Source organism: Gossypium raimondii, chromosome 13 (genome assembly GCF_025698545.1).
Source record: "Gossypium raimondii isolate GPD5lz chromosome 13, ASM2569854v1, whole genome shotgun sequence".
NCBI classification, from domain to species: Eukaryota; Viridiplantae; Streptophyta; class Magnoliopsida; order Malvales; family Malvaceae; genus Gossypium; species Gossypium raimondii.
Window position 1 is genome coordinate 52,784,895 of NC_068577.1, and position 22,690 is coordinate 52,807,584.

At 32.1% G+C, this 22,690-nt stretch overlaps 4 protein-coding genes across 7 annotated transcripts; 2 read left to right on the forward strand and 2 right to left on the reverse strand.

The window, feature by feature from the left end:
* Nucleotides 1-186: 186 nt before the first annotated feature.
* On the reverse strand, nucleotides 187-4,366 carry LOC105782441 (serine/arginine-rich splicing factor SR30). Of its 3 annotated transcripts, XR_001129815.2 has the most exons (15): nucleotides 4,208-4,366; nucleotides 3,957-4,045; nucleotides 3,600-3,665; nucleotides 3,440-3,514; nucleotides 3,234-3,339; nucleotides 3,103-3,149; nucleotides 2,832-2,889; nucleotides 2,544-2,593; nucleotides 2,353-2,409; nucleotides 2,158-2,273; nucleotides 1,974-2,072; nucleotides 1,271-1,359; nucleotides 882-948; nucleotides 742-775; nucleotides 553-642 (listed from the first exon to the last, which is right to left on the reverse strand). XR_001129815.2 is itself a non-coding variant. In XM_012607180.2 (14 exons), exons 2-14 carry the CDS (start codon nucleotides 4,038-4,040, stop codon nucleotides 444-446), a joined length of 897 nt encoding a protein of 298 aa, XP_012462634.1. In that variant the 5' UTR covers nucleotides 4,041-4,045; nucleotides 4,208-4,366; the 3' UTR covers nucleotides 187-443. The 3 variants fall into 3 exon arrangements, 1 of the variants encoding a protein (XP_012462634.1); XM_012607180.2 differs by lacking the exons at nucleotides 882-948; nucleotides 1,271-1,359 and adding an exon at nucleotides 187-458; XR_008192726.1 differs by lacking the exon at nucleotides 882-948.
* A 2,047-nt stretch (nucleotides 4,367-6,413) lies between these two features.
* LOC105784314 (uncharacterized) lies at nucleotides 6,414-8,337 on the forward strand. Its single transcript, XM_012610161.2, has 3 exons — nucleotides 6,414-6,579; nucleotides 6,684-6,774; nucleotides 7,976-8,337. The coding sequence occupies exons 1-3, from the start codon at nucleotides 6,510-6,512 to the stop codon at nucleotides 8,100-8,102; spliced, it is 288 nt and encodes a 95-aa protein (XP_012465615.1). The 5' UTR covers nucleotides 6,414-6,509; the 3' UTR covers nucleotides 8,103-8,337.
* A 2,854-nt stretch (nucleotides 8,338-11,191) lies between these two features.
* On the forward strand, nucleotides 11,192-12,943 carry LOC105783681 (dormancy-associated protein homolog 3). Of its 2 annotated transcripts, none has more exons than XM_012609271.2 (3): nucleotides 11,192-11,390; nucleotides 11,652-11,794; nucleotides 12,471-12,943. In XM_012609271.2, exons 1-3 carry the CDS (start codon nucleotides 11,276-11,278, stop codon nucleotides 12,582-12,584), a joined length of 372 nt encoding a protein of 123 aa, XP_012464725.1. In that variant the 5' UTR covers nucleotides 11,192-11,275; the 3' UTR covers nucleotides 12,585-12,943. The 2 variants fall into 2 exon arrangements, with proteins under 2 accessions (XP_012464725.1, XP_012464724.1); XM_012609270.2 differs by having other exon boundaries at nucleotides 11,195-11,390; nucleotides 11,652-11,810.
* A 2,637-nt stretch (nucleotides 12,944-15,580) lies between these two features.
* Nucleotides 15,581-17,071, reverse strand: LOC105781114 (bidirectional sugar transporter SWEET17). Its single transcript, XM_012605690.2, has 6 exons — nucleotides 16,908-17,071; nucleotides 16,781-16,817; nucleotides 16,488-16,698; nucleotides 16,208-16,369; nucleotides 15,999-16,118; nucleotides 15,581-15,886 (listed from the first exon to the last, which is right to left on the reverse strand). Exons 1-6 carry the CDS (start codon nucleotides 16,939-16,941, stop codon nucleotides 15,713-15,715), a joined length of 738 nt encoding a protein of 245 aa, XP_012461144.1. The 5' UTR covers nucleotides 16,942-17,071; the 3' UTR covers nucleotides 15,581-15,712.
* Nucleotides 17,072-22,690: the final 5,619 nt, after the last annotated feature.

Genomic DNA, 22,690 nt, shown 5'->3' on the forward strand with positions numbered 1-22,690 from the left:
TGAAAAGAATAATGAACCCACATTGCCAAAGCCGTGACCTTGTTGATTCATAAAGAAACTCCTCTTACAGGCACAGCTAAAGGATGATTCAACTTTACAATCACACTGGAACATACACTCTTATTTCCTAAAAAAAGAATGACCATTCAAGTCATTCCTTGCATCAAACGATATCTCCTGAAAATATGCAGTAAAAACCGGGTGGATATGGAGGGTTTAAGAAAGAAGATCCATACAAGTGGGTATAAATTCAAGGATTCAATTATGAAGTACAAGCCATAATGATGAATCATGATGCAGCAGTTGATGTTATAATCCAGCTAAAGTTCAAAACTACCATGCATGATTGGTCAAAATGTGAATATAAACTCTAGTTCATGCTAAGAAAATATTACAATCAGCTAAAAGAGATAATCTTGTGATCCTCGCAGCTCAATCCAATTTCAATCAGATTTCACCTGTCAACCACACCGCATTTATCAGAATCAAGCAGGGATAAATCAGTGATGGGAAATCTATAGGAAATTGAAATTAAGATTTAAAGTAACCTACCGATGGCGAACGAGAACGAGATAAACTGCGACTCCGGCTCCAGCTAGGGCTGCGGTTTGGTGGAGTTCTGCTTACATGTTTACTGCGAGGCTGCATGTTAAGTAATTGCAAAAAACCAAGCTTTCAGAACAATCGATAATATCTCCCTAACAAATTGAAATAACTACAACTGAATTAGATTCAACTTACAGATGGAGTTGGTGATCTGGATATGGAGCGAGATCTGCAAAAATTTCCACAAACAATTAAGTAAACACCCAAAACAATCTCTACTTTCAATGCCACCTCCACCTCGGAGTGGGATATAATTGTAAAAATGGAATATATACCATTGATATTAAGCAGCAACCAGCAGAAGAAATTAATCCACTACATCTTTACAGGAGGTCATGACAACTTAAAACAAGAGAGAAAACCAGTAGAACAATGAAAGACAGAAATACTAAAAGCAATGGAGAACATCATCCAATTTTCTATCGTCAAACACAAAAGACATTCCTGAGCACAAATTAGACAAATGTTGGAGTCCCAAGTTTCTGTCATATTCCCCGATTGAGGACAACAGAGTAGCAAAACTAAAAGAACTTAATTCAAGATGGTCCACCTAACCCCATGCATTATATGCTGTTCCAGTCAAGCTCTCTTTGTGTTCTATACATCAGAACATATTAGAATTTTAACGGTTTCCATAGGTGCTCGACAACAACAATAGAATTACCTCAACAAGAAAAGAATTGCAGGCATTCAAGCACCACATCCCATCAAGTTCCTAACATCCAATCCCCAGATTGCCGCAAATTGCCAGATCTAGCAAGGAAACAAGGCAGCCCTTATGAAAAAGGAATGAAAGCTGGCGAACCAAGTAATCCTTTTTCTCAATTACCCCCCCCCCCAAGTTTGGATTCTTTTTCTTTTTTTAATTTTAATCTGATAAAAGATGCTTTTATCTCCCATTCAATGTGACAATAGGTAGCTGAAGCATCCCTATAGGACATGCTCTAGGACTTCTATAAGCAGTAGCATGAAATCTTATAAAGACTTGGCTACTTTTAAGGAAGCTTAGATTCATGTAGTGGTATAAGCAATTCAATGTCTACACAATATCTAAGGTTCCTAATCCTTTCTTTCTCAAAGCCAAAAGCTAGCATCCAGTCAAACACCAAAAAAATTATAAAAAGTTGACACCATGCACAAAGAGCATGAAAAATGCACCTCAAAATTCTTTTAAGGAAAGGTTCAGTATCAATGAAGTACTCCAATTATATAAAAGGGCCAAAAGAAAAAGAACTGAATGGCAAATAGAGTCCAATTTCTTCGGTACAAAAGAAATTTTTGCTTTTAGCAGTAGAGAAAATGCCAATAAAAACCAGTTGAGAATAAAAGCATCAACACCACAATGAAATAATAAACTTACGCAATACCTTGAATAGGAGCGGGCTGGTGACACTGAATGGGAACATGGTGAAACCGATCTAGATACAGATGGAGACTGACTGGTGTATCGGGCCCGAGGAGACTTGCTGTAGGATAGGTCACATAAAGTAACACGAATATGGTGAGAAACATAACCAAACATTTATTTTCACCAAATGATAAAAGACTAACCTCCTGCTCCTGCTCCTACTACTATAACTGCGGCTACGACTGGGGCTTCGACTATATGGGCTACGACTTCTAGAGTAGCTGCGCCTAGAATCATATCTTGAATCATATTTCTTCACCTAAATAAAACAATTAGATATATGATCAAGCAGTGTAGCACAAGCATCAACCAAGAATTAAATATGCAACATAGCATACCCGTATGTAAGCCCGGCTAAAAGCATTCCGAAACTCAGAGTCATCAAGCTTCCTTATCTGCAGCCCAATAGAAATCATTTAAAAAAGTATCCCCATTCATTGTTAAGGAGGTTAAAACACTACTCAAACCCCAATTCCGGATAAAAGAAGTTAAAACTTAAAAGTGACAAGGTTAAAGCACAGCAGCTTACAGCATATTTCATGTCATCATAATTTGTGTAATCTACAATCCCTGTCATGCCTGCAAAGAAATTGCTATAATATTTAGAAAACAGCCACATAACTTTCAAGATAAACATGCAGGTTCAACTTGCAATGTATCATGTTGATATAAATACAAAGAATCTAATTTGTATAGCCCTATGATTCTCACAAAACCAATTCAGTGTGATGCTACAGAAATCTGAGCTTTTTCAACTAATAGTAATGGAATGAGGTGTTGATGCAATAAATAGCATGATAAGAATTATTCTTCTTACCTCCACGATCACGAAACACTTGAGAGAAACAAACATCCCCCGCTTTGCGCATGTGATCCTGATCATAGGGCAAAAACCATATAACAAGTACAAACCAGATCAAACGACCTACTTCTATGCATTTAAAATACCTTTAAGCAAAGTTCCTTTACTCCTCCAGATGGAGTATAATTAAAGAATTCTACCAAAATTTTATTATCATTCGCCATATTATTATTTATGCACTTGTAATCAAAACAACTGAAGAAGAAACATTAGTTAAACAACTCACCTTTAGGTCTTGCCATGAGGCAGAAGAAGGCAAACCAGTCACCAGAACTGCAGATAAAGGGATAATAAGATTAACTTGAACAGCAAGCAATTTTGCAAACTACGAAGACAGTGTTGAAGGCTATAACATACCACGATAGTCAGTGCGTCTGGAAGGTCCGCGGCTACTGCTACCACTGTAACTGCTATGACGATCCACAGATGATGACGGCCTTCGACCACCATGAGCAAGTTCAACCTAAAAACAGAATACACATGGTTAGATAGGCAAAAGTTTTTAAACTAAAAAGAGACTATAACCTGGAAAAAATAAACAAGGAAAGATTTTAACTACTAACCCGTAAATAATACCCATCAAAGTCATAGCCATCTCGACCACGGATTGCATCTTCGGCATCACGAGGATCCTCAAACTGCAATTATCCATTAAGAATACTAAAACCCAAAAATTGATTTCTTCTTTCCTTTGCCTCGCAATAATAAAATATAAAAACTCACCTCAACAAAAGCATAACCAGGTGGCCTTGGTGGGATCTTCAAGTCAATATCAACAATGGGCCCATACTGCAATATAGAAAACACAAAAGAAGCAACAAAAACAAATTAAACAAACAAGAGAAAAGAAAATGCATTGAACAGTTATGGAAACCCATTATTGTAGCTTTAAGCTAAAATTGTCGAATATAAAGAAACCTTCCATAATTTTCTTCACCCTCACTACCCACAAATAAACCTATAAAAACAATTCAAGACAATTTTTACAGTACAGTACTGTTTGCATATTTCCAGTAAGCAGTGAAGAATTAAAAATATAGCTTAAATTAAGAAAACGGAAACAAGAAAAGAAATTAAAACCTTGTAAAATAAATCTTCGACTTCTCTCAAACGTGTGTCACCAGGCAGATTGCCCACATAGAGCGTACGGCTTGAGCGGCCCATTTTCCCTGCAACAAAACAATTTATTATAATATAAAATTAAATTTTATTCTCAGCTAATTTTAATTGCAAAAAAGTTATATGAAGAGCTTTTCAATCACCATTAAACAAATACTAAAGAAAGCTAAATACACACAGAAAATAAATATAGTAAGAGAAAAAAGAGTTACCTTGGAAGAGAGAGTTGAGCGAGAATGGTGTAAGATTAAGGGAAGTTTGGTTTCAAAGGTGATTAGATTATTCTGGAAGGCTTTCGTGGCTTTGGAGGAGTTGATATTAAAAGCGCTACTAAAGAAGGAAGAGAGACGGGATTCTGGTTTCTTCTTACGTTGTTGTCACGTGTTCCTGTTTTTTTATTCTGTTGTCTTACACTTTCAGATTCGCAACCGTTGGATTTCCAGATATAGCTAAATTACGGTTTTACTCTCCACTTTTTATGAAAATTACCTATTGCCTTGCTCCTGGCCCAGTTCATGTTGGCCCATTGAAGTCCTAACAATGTTGTTGAAATCAGATTAAATTATCTTATTCAATATAATAAGAGTAAATTTAGATATTATCCACATTTATCGCACTGTGCTGCTGTTCTATAGATGTTGGATAGATGATAGATAAAAAAAATTTTAGGGGGCCAAAATTAGATTATAATTTTTACGATAGTAAAATTGTAATTTCATCATTTGAATAGATTGTATCTTTATAATTTTTAAAGGATTAAATCAAATTTTTATCATTTTTAGAGAAGACAACGTGCAATTTTATCTTTGCTAATCTAAAATTTTAAAAATTTTAAAAAACTTAAATAGAAAATTTTCCATTTTAAGGGGGACCAGGGATCTTGCCAACTCCCCTAGCTATGCCTTTGAATCCATCCTTGTTCCGTTTTAATCTAATTTTTGCTACTTATCTTTAATATTTTAATTTTTTTTAAGTTAGATAAAATCTTGTACATAATGCTTAAAAAATATTTTAACATAAAATATATGATTTATTTTTATATTATGTTATTACACTTTTACCATTTTAATAGTTTATATATACAATAGTACAATGATAATTTTATATAGCGGAGTGGGTCGGGGTGAGATAAGCAATTATCGTAATCGCTCTATACTATAAAAAAAAAAATCCACTCCCCCTTGCCGTATATCCACTTTCAGACAAGAAAATTCATTCCATTCAAAACGAATCAATTCAAAATCCATCCATACATAATATCCTTCACCTTTTTATTTGATTTTTCATCACTAGTTAAAATATATAATGCTAAACATTTTAAATAATTTTTATTTTGGAAATATTAATGCAAACAACATTTTTGGTAATGATAAATGAGATTTCAAATCTAAAATTCTGTGCTGAATTTGTTTCTATATTTTTCAGGGTAAAATATAAAAATAGTCACGTTTGTTTGCTTTAGATTACATTTTAGTCATTTATATTTGAAATGTTACATTTTATTAACTTATGTTATCGTTTTGTTACGAAGTGGTCGCTCTATCGTTACCTCCCTAACAATGGTCCTACATCGCAGTCCAAATGGGTTTTAAATGCCAACTTGGATATCCTACATGACAGTTCAAATTAAATTTATTTAATTAAAAACTTATTTTCATCCCAACTGGACATCCAAGTTAGCATTTAAAACTCATTTGGACTGTCACGTAGGACTGTCGTTAGAGAGGTAACGGAGTTTAATGGTAGAGTGACCATTTCGTAATAAAACGATAACGTAAATGACTAAAACGTAACATCTCAAACATAAGTGACTAAAATGTAATATGAGGCAAACAAAAATGACTATTTTTATAGCTTACCCTATTTTTTATTTTTAATTAAAAAATATAAAAAACATGTTTATTTCATATTTTTATATAATAGAAATACGAGGAATAAAATAGATTTTTACATTTATATCGATCCAAATTAGGATATTAAATTTAATATTTGAAAAAGTATATATATGTTTTGAACCATAATCAATTCATTTAAAATTAGAAATTGAGTTAACTTGATACATAATTTAGTACTTGCACTTGAGTTTGACATTTTTTTAATGTGATAACCGTATTTAACAAAAATATAAATTTTAATACTATATTAATTTTAATATCTAATTTAGGTTTCCATCAAATCAACTTAAAATCAAATTAAATTATCAAAATATATTTAATAAATTAAACATAAAATTAAATAAATTAATAAAATCATGAAATTTTTAAACATAATAATATTAATTTTTTACAATAAAAAATTCCCACGTGGCACAGTCAACCTCGTAGGAAAATTAGTCAACATTTGGAAACACGCAAGATTTTCGACCGCCCACATCTTTATTTTCTTTCGTCGACAATTTCGCTTTCCCTTCTCTCTTTCTATATAAGCTGTAATAAAAGGAAAATACTTCCAATTGTTTCCCTCTTTTTGTTTGTATCCGTTTCTCTCGGGAAGGCTTATTTTCTCTCCACAATAATGGCGGAATCCAAGAGCAAGTTTGAATCCATAAGGGAATGGGTTGTTGATCACAAGCTTAGAACTGTTGGTAATTTTTTATGTTTTCAATTTCACATTTTTATTGGAAAAATATATATTATGAGTTTCTTTTGTTAGGATCTTAATTTTTGGGGGTTTGTTTTCAAACAAAAGGTTGTTTGTGGCTTAGCGGGATTGGGGGTTCCATTGCTTACAATTGGTCTCAACCTAACATGAAACCCAGCGTTAAGATCATTCACGCTAGGTAAATCTGTTATTTTTTTATCCTTTTTAATTTAATTTTGTTTGGTTATTGGGATTTATATGTCTTTATTTGTATTCATGCAAAATAGTATTAGAGGGATAGTGTTATAAAAATTATTGCCTTTTGTCTTGTGTGTTTGAAAATTTTATAATGCTTTTTCTTTTTGGGTATATTACAAATTGTGGGAAGGGATGTCATTGCCAGGGAATTCGTATGCGAACATAGAGCTCCTAACCTAAGCATCCTCTATTCCTCTTGGGTCATTAATGGTTTGTATTTTAGTGTTTCTAGATGTTGTTTTCAATTAGACAAAGCAAATATATCAACCATCTCTGCTAGGTAATGAGATAATGCCATGTTTGGTGCCTTATTTTGATTGTTACTGCTTGCATGATATGAATTTGGTATTAGGAAGGTTGTATCGCAGAATGGTTCATACACCTCCTTGAAGAGCTGGGTTCAACCCCCCAGTCCCCCCTCCCCAATATCTTCCTAGGTCTTGGCCTCCTGTATACCAAAAAAGAAGTTTTGAGAACATTTTAGGGTCTCTCTTTCAACATTTTTATTAGCGCTATGGTAATTTGTTATGTTAGGACCTTTTTGTAGAAATTTATGATATTTGATTAAATGAACTTCAAAGACTACTAGAAAACTATTTTTTGTAAATCATGAAAGAATTTGAACTGTTGGAGTGATTTTCGTTAGTTTATTGTGAGGAGATTCTTATAAGTTATTTTGAATATACTACGATACGTTATTTTGCTTTAGCTTTATGTGATACTGTTTGTTTCATTTCGCAAGTTTGATTGAATGCTTACCTCTTAGTCTTTTATGCTTAAAAGATGACAAGAATGGTTAAGTTTTTATTTTGGCGGGGGTTCAAGGGTTTACGAGCATAGTAGTTCTGTCTTTTTACATTTACAAGATTGAAAAGCTGGTTTACTCTTCTTTTAACTTTTGAAAAGCACACCCTTAGCTAAAAAATGGTTTTTTTGGGGGGAGGGTTTGAAGGTGTTATGAATTCTGTGTCTTACATGTGCAAGATGGCATCTTCATGTTGCTTAGACACAAACCTTAATGTTCGCTTAATCCTTCTTGTTCGAGCTGGACTTTCATTGTGTCTACCCGAGCTTTTGATTTCTACACCTTTATTTACTTACTGTCCCTCACTGGTAACTCATTGTCATTTGCCTTCATTCAGGTTGCATGCACAAGCCCTTACATTGGCTGCATTAGCTGGTGCTGCAGTAGTCGAATACTATGATCACAGGAACAAGCCGAAAGCCGATCCTTATGCAAAGTACCTTCCACACTCACACAAAGAGTAGGTTTGTCTTGATTAATTAAGCCCCATTCGCATCACATTCTTTTCACCTGTTTACCTTATTTACATAAACATAAATGTGGGGCTTGCAAGTGGGTTGATATTAAGTTTTTATCTCCGAATTTACACAAAACACGTGTTGTTTTCATCATCCATTGATGGATGGCTAATTCCTATTTGTATTAAACATTGATTATGGAAATTGATTGATTGAATTTTTAGCCAATTGGCAAATGAAAGTTCAGTTTCACCATCTAATTTATAGGATAAAACTTTATTTTGTTTCATTACCAACTTAGGTAAAATGCTGTTAATTTATACATTTTGTAATGCTTATGTTCTTGTCTTGCAATTATTGATATTTATGTTGGATGGAGTGAAGTATAAAATTTTGAGTCAAACACTTACGTGGGTCTAAAGTCTAAACAAAAGGCAAAGGTTGATGCACAACAGGCCAAGACTTGGTCAAGTCTTGACCCTTTTGTTATTATCCTTTTGGCCAACCTACCTTGACTTCTTCTTTCATTGCCACAATTATGGCAGCCAAAGTGGAAACAAGTTTTTAAACTAGAAAAGATATTCAAGGGACGTAACATGGATTATTAGCATACTCATGGTGGAGTTTTTACCTTCTGAAATGTATTTTTATTTTTATTTTTTCAATATCAAATCAGGACACGTGGCTTGAGGAGTCGAAAAAAAACTTTATTAAAGTATCAAATAATCACACACACAATATTTGGATTTTATGTTGATAGTTAAGTTGTTACATGGAATATACAAAAGAGTAATTAAACATGGTACAAAACAAAAGAAAACATGTTCCGACACAAATTTACATGAAATTACGCTTATAGATAATATCCATTTTAATCGTTTTATCAAGTATATAGTTTATATATATATATATATAAATGAAAATTGTTGTGGTTCTAATGAAAACCACTTGAATTAAATTTAAAGGAAGATAAATGTTTTTGGGTAAAGCTATGGGGTGTTTGTGGTTAGGGAAAGAATTTGACTTCATATCTTTCCTACAGAGTGAGGAGGAAGAAACTAAAAGAAATCGACTAGGCCACCTAATTTCCTAATCACCCTAATTTTGTCCATCAAACTTCCTTGATCAATGAAGTAATAACTATTTTAAGTCAACATGACTGATAAAATCTTAAATGTAGATGCTTCTAGGTGTTAATTACATTTTTTTATTGTAATGTTATAAAGGAGTCATGATATGAAGTGTTGAAACTAAGATTATATCTCATGAGATATAAGATGAGTTCTAAATATGTTGAACCAAGTCGAGGACGAAACCCCATAAACAAAATTTAAAAATACCGTACTTTTTGCTTAGCTGAAAACTTGAATCTTGTACCCCTTTTGAGGGTTTAATACATTATAATTAAAACCAATTTAGTACAAGGTACAATCGGACTGCAACCTTAAATACATTTAAACGGACTTCCGAATAAGGTTAAATACCTAAATGTGAACTAATTTTTTTATAAACTACTTAAGCCAAACTTTTCAAAATGGTTAAATACGATTATAATATTAAGGGTGGGGATAAGAGTAATAATTGAATCTGTGTTGAACGGATGTCTGATGAAAATTTTAACTATCGTTTCAAATAAATTAAGACGTAATTATACAACTTTTAATGTGCTTAAATAAAGAGTTGAACATTTTAAGAGGGTAAGAGTGGGTTTGGATGAGCAGTTAGGTGGGGTACATTTAGCTTATTTTTTATTTTACGCTACAGTATCGTTATATATCTAATCTCACTGTTATCACTGTTTTTACATTAATCATAAATAAACGTATCACCCATCCAAATCCACCTTAAAACAATAACACATTTTTTAAACTGCTTAAAAAAAATTTCAATGCCTTGAAAAATTTAATCCCAAATTTAGCATTTAGCTAGAAATATAATGAGACTTACTTTAAAATATATTAAAAAAATCATTACCAAAACCTTATCCTTATCACTAAACTAAAATCTTATTAGCTACGAGTTACACTTGAGGATCATAGTTTATGCCAAATAATCAATCCTAATCAAAACACATGTCACAACAATTAGCAAAAATCTATTATTGTGATTTTACGTTGTAGATATTTATTTATTTTATTTTATCTAATAATCATACTAATATCTAATGAACTAATTTACTATTATTATTTTCTCTATCCACAATATTCAAATTTAATCATTGTTTCAAGAGTCATTACAGGGCAGCTAAGGATCCAACTTCAAAATATAGATTAAAATATGTCCATATAAATTTAGAATTTAATTTTTTATTTTTTCGTGTTTCAAAATTCGATCCAATTATTAAAATTATTAAATTTAAAGTCATTGTAACGTTATTTTTTAATTATATGATTTATTAAGTAAGTGTTTTTTAAATTTAAAATTTTACACTAAAAGACTTAATAAAGAAATACCGAATATATTAAATAAATTCTAAATTTCCTAAAAGTATAATATATTTTAACCAAAAATATGTTGGAGTAAATTCCTCCAATCTGAATGGATAGAGGTAAGGGTATTTTCGATTTTTCTGTCTTGAATTAAATGATTAGCTAGTCACGTGACAGTGGTATGCCCTACTCGATTATCAAATTGAATTACATGATTATAAAAGAAAATCTATATTTAATTATTTTAATTTAATCCAAAAATCATTATTATTCAATTATAATGAAATAACAACACTATTTTCGTGTTCCACTTTATTTATGTAAAAAATAATTTGAATGTTTGCCTAATAACATGATGGTTAGATATTTTTGTCGTAAACATATGTTTAATTACACAATAAGCATATTATTCTAAATAAATTAGATATTTTGATAGTCGAAAAAAGGAATTAATTTAAATAAATTAAATAAAACAGTTCATTTAAAGCGACGGTTTTTTTTTCTTTTGGTCCCACCTGATCTTATCCCCAACCTCAACTACGTGTCCTCCTTCCATTTGCCATGTCACTACTTTTTCTCGGATCTAAATCAACGGCCTTGATTTATCCTAACTTGTTCGACCTTTACTCCTCCCCTTCATTTCATTTCGTCGTTAAATATCCTCCTTCACTCACTGCTTAATCCCGGCTACCGAGTTCTTTTTTAAACAAAGATCCCCGATCTCCTGCTTAGAGTTAGTTTCTCGTATTTATGGGGCTACTTGACCAGTTGTGGGACGACACCGTTGCGGGTCCTCGACCCGATAATGGTCTCGGCAAGCTCCGAAAGCACTCCACTTTCACTTTCCGCTCTAACTCCTCCAAGGGTACGACGCTAGACCACTTCTCTTCCTTCTCCGGCGACACACTTTACTACTTTATCCGTGCATAAAGAAACCGATAATATCTCAGTAAAAACAACGAAAATTGTCACCAAAAGTAAATTGAACTGGCGAGCAGCTACCAATAAAGAAAAGAAAGCGTTATGGAATTGAACTTTATTGTCTTCCTCAACACGTTTGCTGTTTTATTGTTTAACTTCTCTTCTTCTTTTTTTCCCTAATCTGGTTCGACGATGCAATGATCAGAATCTGATGGCGGGAGTGTGAGATCGTACAATGATGAGACGCCGGAGGAAACAACGAAAGTGACACGTACGATTATGATCGTAAAATCGCCGCGTTACCAGAGCGGATCGCCTCCGGTTTCGCCGGCCGAATCGACTCCTCCGGTATCTCCTTTTTCTGGTAATATATACACAAATAATTTCCTCACTGATTGTCGAATTTGTCCCTGGTTTAGTTCTTGAACCCCAAAACTATCCTCCCCGGAAAGGTTGGAGTGGGGTTGTGTAAGGTAACTAGAGGTGGGACTATTGAAGGTTTGAAGGGTAGATCAGTCAATGTAATTCGTGCTATATGATTAGCGGACTTACGAGGGTAATTATGTCATTTGATAGCTTTGTATGTTTCTTAAATGGATAAAGATAAATGAAATATTAGGTGGATGGCAAGCGTGTATTTTGTCCGAGTGTTGGGAAATGACAAAAAGGTCCTCGTTGACGTGCAATAATGCATGAATATGATATAAACTTGGAGAGAAATACATCTGCCTAGTTTGGTCCATTTAGTATGCTATAAATTTATTTATTTATTTTTGTGGGGTATAATGTCTCAACAAAGTACATCTATTGATGTCAAATATCAAAGCTACATATAACAAGGCTTTTATTTTATGTAGCAGATTTCTGTTGAGCATCGTTTTTTTTTTTTTATGATGGATGTCGTCGTTGTACGATTATTAAAGTTCCCAATGTACTTGCCCTAAATTTAGTGCATCTGTCCCACGTCGACTATTCCAGCATATTTCATACAAAGTTTTACTTATGAGGGGTTAATGTGGTATAGGAGGAAGCAGAGAGTCGTATCGGTTTCGGAGAAGGTCAACGTCAGATGCATACGAGAAGGGGAAGGAGGGTGGAGGTAGCAGCCTTGCTCCTCCTTACGACGTGTGAGATGTGAACCTCTCCTCTCCTCTCTGCTGATCCCCCTATTCGCCGACAAATCAATATTAATCTGCATAGTTTCTACGTTTATACAGCTGAACTTTATAATGTTGTTAATTAGAGTTTGCCCACTTTGTCTTTTTGCATGCATGTATGTCTGTATGTGTACTTGTTTTGGCAATGTAACTACTTCTATCATCATGGGATATTATTATATATAATGTGCAGACGGCGTTGAAAAGCTGCAAACCATTTATGTAGAGAGGGTATAACTATAATGTCCCAACATGGTTTGCTACACTTTGTATAAGTTCTATTTTATCTTTTTTTTTAAAGGAAACATAGTGGTAGCATTTCTACCTATTTTACTTAAAATCTCCCGCAAAAATTTAGATTTCACAATGTAATCACATTCAAGTTATCTCCCAAATCAATTTCCCACACTTCGATTTCTGAAAACATACCAATAAACTAGATTTTTATGATTTACTATTTCATCCAAAACATTAGTTATAAAGTACTAGCAAAGAAAATATAACGAAAAATATTTAAATTCAATTTACGACATAGTATTATATATATACACCTAGGTACATGCCATTTATATCAACTATAAAGTAAACTTTTCACCAACATTGTTTGAGCTGATCTTCGGTTCTTCAGATGCTGTTAGAACAACCTATCGAATCTAACTACCTGCGCATGAAAAAATATACAAACAGTATGCTGAGCAATTTTTATGCTCAGTGGTGCTAATATCATATAAATCATTACATAAGTATTGAACATAAATTAAATGATAGAAATAAATTAAAACATGATTATAAATATTATTAATAACGTTACAATAAAATAAAATTATAATATTAATGAACTTTAATATTTTGATATTAACAAACCGAATAAAGAAAATAGGTTTTTTAATTAAAGTTAAAATTGCGTAAATAATTTAATTTGCACAATATGGAAATTCAAATAAATTCAAATTTTATTTTTGCTTTTCTTTCAATTTGGACCATGTACTAAAGTTTAGACTCATAACTAGATACACGAATCCGCCACCCCGAGTTATTCGGCAACGATGACTTTTAGAGTAGTCCACGATCCTCTGAGAATTGGGGCTAACAATAATAACAACGGACCAATTTGGCATTTTCTCCCTCGACCCTCTGGGAATTGAGGAGATGTAAATCCTCTGATATAAAGACTCTATGACATGTCAATTATATTTGATTTAGTCTAACATGGTAAAAACCAAGTTTCATGATCCGTTTTAATTCAATTCTATTTTCATAACATTCTCATTTCAATTTCATTTCATGTTTAAATCATATATCGCCTAATTTAAAATTAAGCTTCCAATACAAACTTACTATACATTTGCTTGTTCAACCATTTGTGAACATTTGAAATCTTAATATTCAAATTCAACTCGAAATCATGAATTTACTAATTTTATCATTGAAATCTTAATTTTCAATTCAAAACCTAAACTTTTAAACACTAATTAAATCATTCAAATATCATTCAAAAATCATAAGAATAAAATTTATATGGTTATTCATAGTAAAATAAATATTAAAATATCATGTAATGAAAATAAAATATTAGCACAAACCAAGTTTTACTCATTTTCTTCACCTTTCTTCTTCAACATGTTCGCTTTGTTTTTAACTACAATAGGAGTAATTTAATACGAAATAATATCATTTATCCATTTTAAAACTAAAACTAATAAAAATAAACTTAAATATACATGATTATTTATATTGTCAACTTAACTTTTCTAATCCGAAATTCGCATGCTTTCTCTGCGTCAGCACAGCCATGTTTCAATCTAAGCGGTGGACTTTTAGAACAAAGACAAAGAAGACAAGACAAGCGGGAAACTGTCCAACTGTTTCCTTCAACAAATGACACCAACATTCTGCAAAATGTAATCTAGTAAAGGCTATATAGATTTGAGTGGATACTGGGTATTGAGTTTGGTTTTAAATTTTTGTAGCATTTCAATTGTTGGTGCTGATGGTTGGATTGGGTTCGGATCGAGTATATATAAGATATTTAGATAATTTTTTAAATTTAGATCCAGTCCAAAAAGTAGATTTACTTTTTTGTCAAATCCAACTTAATTTTACAAAAATAAGCGTGGGTCTAACCTGGTCTACTCATATTCAACTTTTTTAGATTAATTTTATTTAAAATTAATTTTAAAAAAATTAATACACTAAATGCTCTAAAAAAGTTAAAATAAAATTTTTCTAACACATTAAAAAATATTTATATTAAAAACACAAAAATATAATAAATATTTTATTTTATTAATAAAATTTTATATTTTAAGTTAGGTTACTTAGTTGAATAAATATTTTTTATATCTTGAGTAATAAATTTAATTGTTATTGAATTAATAATTTAATATAAATATATATATAGATTGTCAATTTTAGCTAAGAGCCCCGACATGGAGTACCCATTTTTGTTTTGGTGAACTCGACTCTCCGTCGCTGGTGCACCATTTGATGCATCGATCATAAGTAAGATAGCATTAAACGCTTTCAATTGGAATTTGTGAAAATATGAACACCCTTAAAAAATTATTTAAAAGTCTGGAGGTAAAACTGACAGTGATGGATGCGAGATGAATTCAGTGGATTAGGGTGTTGGGTGAACTAGTTGTGAAAGGGATAAAGAGGGAGATTGGAAAGGATGGTTTACTTACCCCTATCTTCGTAGGGGTGAGATCCATTTATATTGGAATACGTCTATAGATGCATATGGTAATTTTTGATTGGTTCGTTGCTTCACTTAAAAGGATCAAAATAAGTGGATGATATGACATTGTAGGGTATGCAGGCAATAGGGGAAAAGGGTTCCATTAATATAAATAGTGATAGCTCGATGTCCCCATAATCTGAGTAAACAATGCCTCTGAGAGAAATTTGTTGGCAAAGTACTCGTTGTCCGACGAAAGTGTCATGTCTAATAATATTAAATATATAAAAGATAAAATATCTCAAAAATAATTATAATAATGATAAAATACACAAACATGACACTGAAAATGGAATGGAAAATGCATTTTGATTAAGTGGAAAACCCTGCATTTTGGGATTGTTATTTTCGTTAAGAAGCTAAATGAAATTAAGCCTCAGCTCTGCTCTCATTTTTGTCTAACAGTGGAGCAGAATGGGCTATGAGGTTCTCAGTTTGGCATCCATCATCAGATGAAGTTCTCTTTGATTTCTCAGGTTTCCAGTACATTGCATAGAGTACCAACTGAGCTGTTCCAAGCACAAATCCACTCCCATTTGGTATCTATAACCAAAATCAGAAATCGTTAAGTCTCCCCTATTAGTATCTAAATATATATAAATTAAAGAGACTTATCTCAAATCCATTAACTATTAAAGAAGGGATGGGAACTCACTCCAATAAACCAGTCTCTAGTAAGCACAGCATAGACAGTCCAAGTTAGTCCATTGATGAAAAGGATGAAAGATAGGAGGAAAGGCATGTAGTCCACACTCTTTGTTCTCACTACTGTTTTCTGCACTTCACAACTACAAGCGTTATTGATTATAGGAAAACCATAATAACCATATAATACAAGCATTACTGGTGGAAAATTATTGTTACCATGATAGAAAGAGGTGAACCATAGGTAAGTACACTGAAAAGCAGAGACAAGAAGCCTGCAATAGTTATCTGCATTTCTCTATTACAGGACAGCTGAGTTATCAAAACAGCTGCTATTGGCAACACCACATCCAAAACACCAAAAAGTACGGCAGTTATGGCCTGAAATTTTCATAACAAAGTTGTTAATTAGTGATTCCATTCATTTAAGTAAATATAATATGTATTTGACTAAATAATAATAATATCATCTATCTAGCTAAGGATTAATGGCTCTTACTCTCGCTCTGGGAGGTGCAAAAATTAGGAAGATGATGACATATACAAGCTCAAGGACAGCACCAAAGCCATTAACAGTGGCTACCAGAATACTATTAGGCTTCACAACTCCATAATAAACCCACATGTAACCATTTAATAGCTTCACCACATACGGAAGACTCTCGAATTCTTCGGTCGATCTACGTTGTACGATGTGCCAAAACGTTTTCCTGAACAACAGCAAAATCAAATGATTCAATGAAACAAACACATGGTTCCGACCTTAAGTTGTGTAATGAATCCTCAGCTTACACTGGAGCAAGGTAAACCAGACCTGTTGTTATGTTCCCTGAAAAACATGCAATAAGAAATCATTCATACTGTGCATGCAAGAGATTTTGATGCAGCAAAAGATGAAAATGGAGTTTTTGGGATTTACCTAGCAACCCAAAAATGGTGACTAAACTAAGCATTTTGATTGGAATTCAGATCCAAAAGACAAGGAATAAACAACTCAACTCCTCATCGACAGATAGAATCGCTGATAAAATATATAAATATGTATATATCAGTCAGGTTAGTTAATGACATGGTATGGATTGTGCTAGTTGTATTATTTATATGTAACATTAAAATCAGTGATGTATACTCCAGACATGAATATTGGAAGAAGAAAAGTCGTCGATTTGGCCGGCGTTAATTTTAGATATTTTTATTGATGTGGAGGGGCCGCTTTCAGTGAGACATGATTAATTGGAAGAAGATTAGTCGTCGATTTGACCTGTGTTAATTTTAGATATTTTTATTGGTTAATATAAAGAAGGCGGAGGGGCCAATTCAAAGCCGCAAAGGGATTTTTTAGAAATTAATAATTCTGTTTAGGGTTGTTTAGCGTAAATGTTTTTACATAAACCTCCAATAATTCGAAATCTGAACTATCGACCCGTGACTCGAGAGGAGGGGTCGTAAGCCCAGTTCGAGAGCCCTACACTAGGGGCTCGCGAGCCCAGCTTGCAAGTCCCTAAGTGTTCACAATAGAGGTTACGAAGTCAAGCGAGTAGACCAATGAACACATTAAATCTAGAACAACATACATGTTGGCATGCATGGAGATTACTTCGGATGTCACTTTAATGAACAGTAATCATATCTTATAAATACCCAATTTTCTCCACCTAAAAACACACATGATAATACAGAATTTCCACTCTTACAAAAAATAATTCTTGCATATATAAAATGATGGTGATTTGAATAAAGGATAAGCCATGAAAGAGTAGCGATGGGTGGACAAGGTATCTGTTGAAATGCAAATAAGTTAATTTTGGATAGTGTTTGAGGATAAAACTGTCCAAATATCATCTGTGGTCCGCATTTGCGATATTAGTATCTTGCAAAATCTTCTCAATTTAATTTTTATTTCTTTTATTTATTAACTAGATATTGCACACCGTGACAATTAAGAAAATAAAAATAAAATTATTTTTAAAACAATTAATTTAACTATATAATATTTTTTTTGATATTTTTTAAAGTAAATTACATAAGGATCCTTAATTACATTTAATATATTATATAACTCAATTTGATTACTATTTTTTTTACATTTTTTTGTGATAAAAACATAACTAAGGAATGACTCAAACAATTTAAGTTCATTATCATTACTACAAGCTATTTTCGTTAGATAATCTGTAACTTTATTTTTTTTTCTCAAGAAATATGTTGGACTCGTCATTGAACTGCACTTGCCAACAGCTGATGAATTCGTTTTATCAAAGTAGAATTTGAGTCCATTGATGAGTTATCTCGAATCTCTTACATTTTCGTCTCATCAACTCAACTCAATTACCCAAAAAAAGATTTTAACAACAACATAATTCTTTTTCGTAAAATTTTAACTAAGTTTAGAGCTATTTTTATAAAATGTCTAATGTGGTATTTGTATTTTGAAAATGTTCAATGTGGTGCTTGAGTTATAAATATGTGTTTTTATTATGGTACCTATACTTTCCTAAAATGTCCAATATGATATATGTATTTTACAAATGTCCAATGTGGTACTTGAACTTTCAATATGTGTTTTATTATGGTACATGGTGCTAACAATGTTGGTAAATTGTTGAATCGACCAATGAAAATTCAACATGTAGAATGTTTTCTAAATTATCATCAAGTTCACATGGATAACATTATATGAAAAACTAAACATATTAAACTTATATAAAAAAAGTAAATATTAAACTTATATAAGCAAAATGTCATCTCCTCCATTTAAGCAAATGGTATTACCTTCTCAAAAAAATTTCCATTTGAAGTAATATTTTAATTGATTTTAAATATTATTTTTATTATCCATGAAAGTACAAGTATTTTCATGTAAATTTAGTATTTACTTCTTCTTTTTATTAACCATATGTTTAGTTTTTGTTTTCTAATTCATTTTTATTTAGTTTTTCATACAATATTATATCATCCATGTGAATTTGATGATTTAAAAAGAATTCTACATGTCTAATTTTCATTGGTCGATTTAGCAATTCACTAATATTGGTAACACTATGTACTATAATAAAACACATATTGAATATTTTATTAAAATATAAATATCATAATAAAATATATATTAAAAGTTGAAATATTACGTTAGATATTTTCAAAATGCAAATATCACACTAAACATTTTATAAAAGTAACTATATTGAATGTTAGATTTCAGGGTATTTTACAAAAATAATACAGAAAAAATAAAAAATACCAAAATAGTATACCTTTTTTTTATTTACCAAAGTGGTACAAAAAAAAGCAAACAGTAAAAAATGGGATGCCACAGGCGGCACCAAAGGTGCCACTGCCACAGGCGGCACCACTCTATTATATACTAGCTTCACTCCAGCTAAAGGAGGAGAAGAAGGAGGAGGAGGAGGAGGTTCTACCAGAAAAAGAGAGAAAAAGAAGAAAAAAATAGAAAAAATAAGGTATTTTTTAAAAAAATAATGGATTATCTTGTTATTATGTTTTTTTGTATTATTTTTATTATTTTTTTGTTGTTAGTTTAGCTATTATTGTTAGTTATTACGATTAATAAAACTTATATTGATGGTTTTAGTTAGTATTATTATTGTTAGTTTTAGGGTTTAGTTATTAATAATTATTGTTACTTAGTATTATTATTAGTAAAAACTAATATTATTATTATGGTTAGTTATTAGGATTAGTAAAACCCTAATTATTATTTTAGTTAGTATGATTGTTAGTTTTACATTATATTATTGTTAGTTATTATTTTTAGTAAAACCTTAATTATTATTGTTAGTTAATATTATTTTGAGTAAAAAACTATTATTATTGTTATTGTGTTAGTTATTAGGATTAGTGGTTAAACGTTGTTCATGTACAAAATGATAACTGAAAAAGTATGAGCTTATTTACCGTTCGAGATTGTTTTTTGAGATTTTGTTTATTTTTTGGCAGATTGAATATTAAAGATGGATGTTAAGTTTTTTGTATGCGTTTATTTCGATGGAGTCATCTTGACAACAAGTGTTGGATGTATATTTGAATGTCGGCAACAAATAGCAATGAGATTTAATAGAAATATCTCGTTGGATGATATGAAGGGAAGGATTAATGCAAAAATTGTTAGACGTTCTGGAAGAAGTATATCAAAAATTTTCTACAAGTTTCTAATTTTGACAAATCCGATCAAATTCACCGAAATAGAACTTGTAGACGACGAAGACGTGGAGACAATGGTCGCTCTTTACTGTGGGAATAAGAGTGACAAGAATGCACCGATTCACTTATTTGTTGAGTTAGCCGGTATTGAGCAAAATGAAGATGTCAATGCATATGGTGAAGAACACGGAGCTGAAGAACCATGGATAGTGGCTCCAATATCATATGTTGATAGTGAATCGATTATGGGTGGGATCAGTATCGATCTGAATATTACACCCGATATTGATGTGGTTGTGGTGAAGAAGAAGGTGGTAGCGATCATTGTGATGATGAGGTTGATAGTGACGGTGATCCCGATGTGGAAGATGTACTTGATGATATTGACGATGAAGATGTCAATAACGATGGAAACATTAACGCTTCTTTGGTTGGGAACCAGATGCGACGTATTTTGATACATAATAATCCTGGGCCACACATGTCGCACATAGACCCTGACGCAGCGGATGTAGCTGAGTTCTCGGAGTATCCTGAAATAGTTCCTCCTCACCGGCTGACCGTAAATTCTGATCATGATGAGTTATTCGTAGGCCAGAGATTCAAAAGTAAAGAAGAGTGCATACTTGCTATTAAACGGTATTGCATGAACATATCAGTGGATTATAAAGTCGCGGTGTCTAAATTGACAATATATATTGGGGAGTGTTGGAATGCAGCGAAAGGCTGCAATTGGCGGGTACGAGCTACATTCATTCAAAGTTCGCAGATGTGGGAGATACGAAAATTTGTTGGTCCTCATACATGCACATCAACACATATGACTAGGGGTGAGCAAAACTCGATTCGACTCGAAAAAATCGAAAAAAAATTCGAATTTCGAGTTAAACAAATCGAGTTATTCGAGTTATTCGAATCAACTCGAATTTTTTTTTTCGAATTTCGAGTTCGAATCGAGTTAAGTTTTCGAATTCGAATAACTCGAATAATTCGAATAATTCGAATATCAAACTATAATATTTGACAGTTTTACCCTAAACTCCCAAACCTTTTTACTTTTCCCTCAAAACTTTTACTCCTTCCCACTTTCCCCCTAGAACTTTTACTCCCCTCCCCTCCCAACCCCCCAATCTACCCAAAATACATTTCCCACCAAAATTTTACTCTCCCATTTACTTTTTCTCAAAATTTTACTCCCAAAAACCCTCAAAACCTTTTATTTTCTCTCAAAATTTTTACTCATTCTCACTTTTCCCCTAAAACTTTTATTCCCTTTCCATCCCACCTCCCACCTCCCATCTACCCCAAACCCTCCCCTCCAATTTTTTTAATATTTTCCTCCAAAATTTTACTCCCCTATTTACTTTCCTCAAACTTTTATTCCCCAAAACTTTTATTTTTCTCCTAAACTTTTACTTCTCACTCTTTACTCTCAAATAAAAATCAAAATTATCCAAAAAATCACTAAACATAAATAGTAATAATTTTATTTATATTTACTATTTATATTATTAAATTAAATTTCACATTTTATATTATTTATATTATTGAATTGTTTAGTCATATTGAATATTTATATTAAAATTGAATTATTAATTATGCCATAAAATATTCGTGTTAAAATTTTATATTGGTATCAATTTCACATTTTATTTTTGAAATAACTTTTATTAAAAATCATATTTTTACATTTAATATATTTTTAATTCCAAAATACATAGTGACAAGAATCAAGATAATTGAAACAACTAAGCAAGCAAATAAACTAATCAAGTATATAAAAATTAATAAATAAATTATGAGGTGATGAAAGTTAATAAAAATTTGATTAAGGTAGACAAATTTTATTACGATGGGTGACAACGGTTATAAGGACCCAAAATTATTTTTTTAAAATTTAACTCGAACAAATATATTCGATTCGATTCGATTCGAATTCCATCTCACTCGACTCGATTCGAGAAAACTTCAAATAAAGTTAGGATGATAAAATGAGATTCGAAAACTCGATTAACTCGAAAATTTTTATTCGATTCGATTCGATCGAATGCTCACCCCTACATATGACAGACGATCATGAAAAACTTGATTCGAAAACTATCTGTACGTGTATCATGCCAATGGTGAAGGACATGCCGACTATTAAAGTTTTAGTACTAATTACCAAAATGCAAACACGATTCCAATATCGAGTATCATATCGAAAGGCGTGGATAACTAAACAGATAAAAATGGAGCAATTGTATAGGGATTGTGATTCGTCGTATAACGAGCTACAAGGATGGATAACTGCTATGCGGGAGTACGTACCGGGGACTGTGATTGAGTTACAGACAATACCTTATTACGACCCGAATGACCAGTTACAGCCGGAAAAAAAGATTTTCCATCATATGTTTTGGACGTTTGATCCATGTGTGCGGGAATTTCCCTACTGCAAGCCATTTGTGCAGGTGGATGGGACCTGGCTATATGGAAAATATACACATATCCTACTTCTTGCGGTTGCTCAAGACGGCAATAGAAACGTGCTCCCGATAGCAT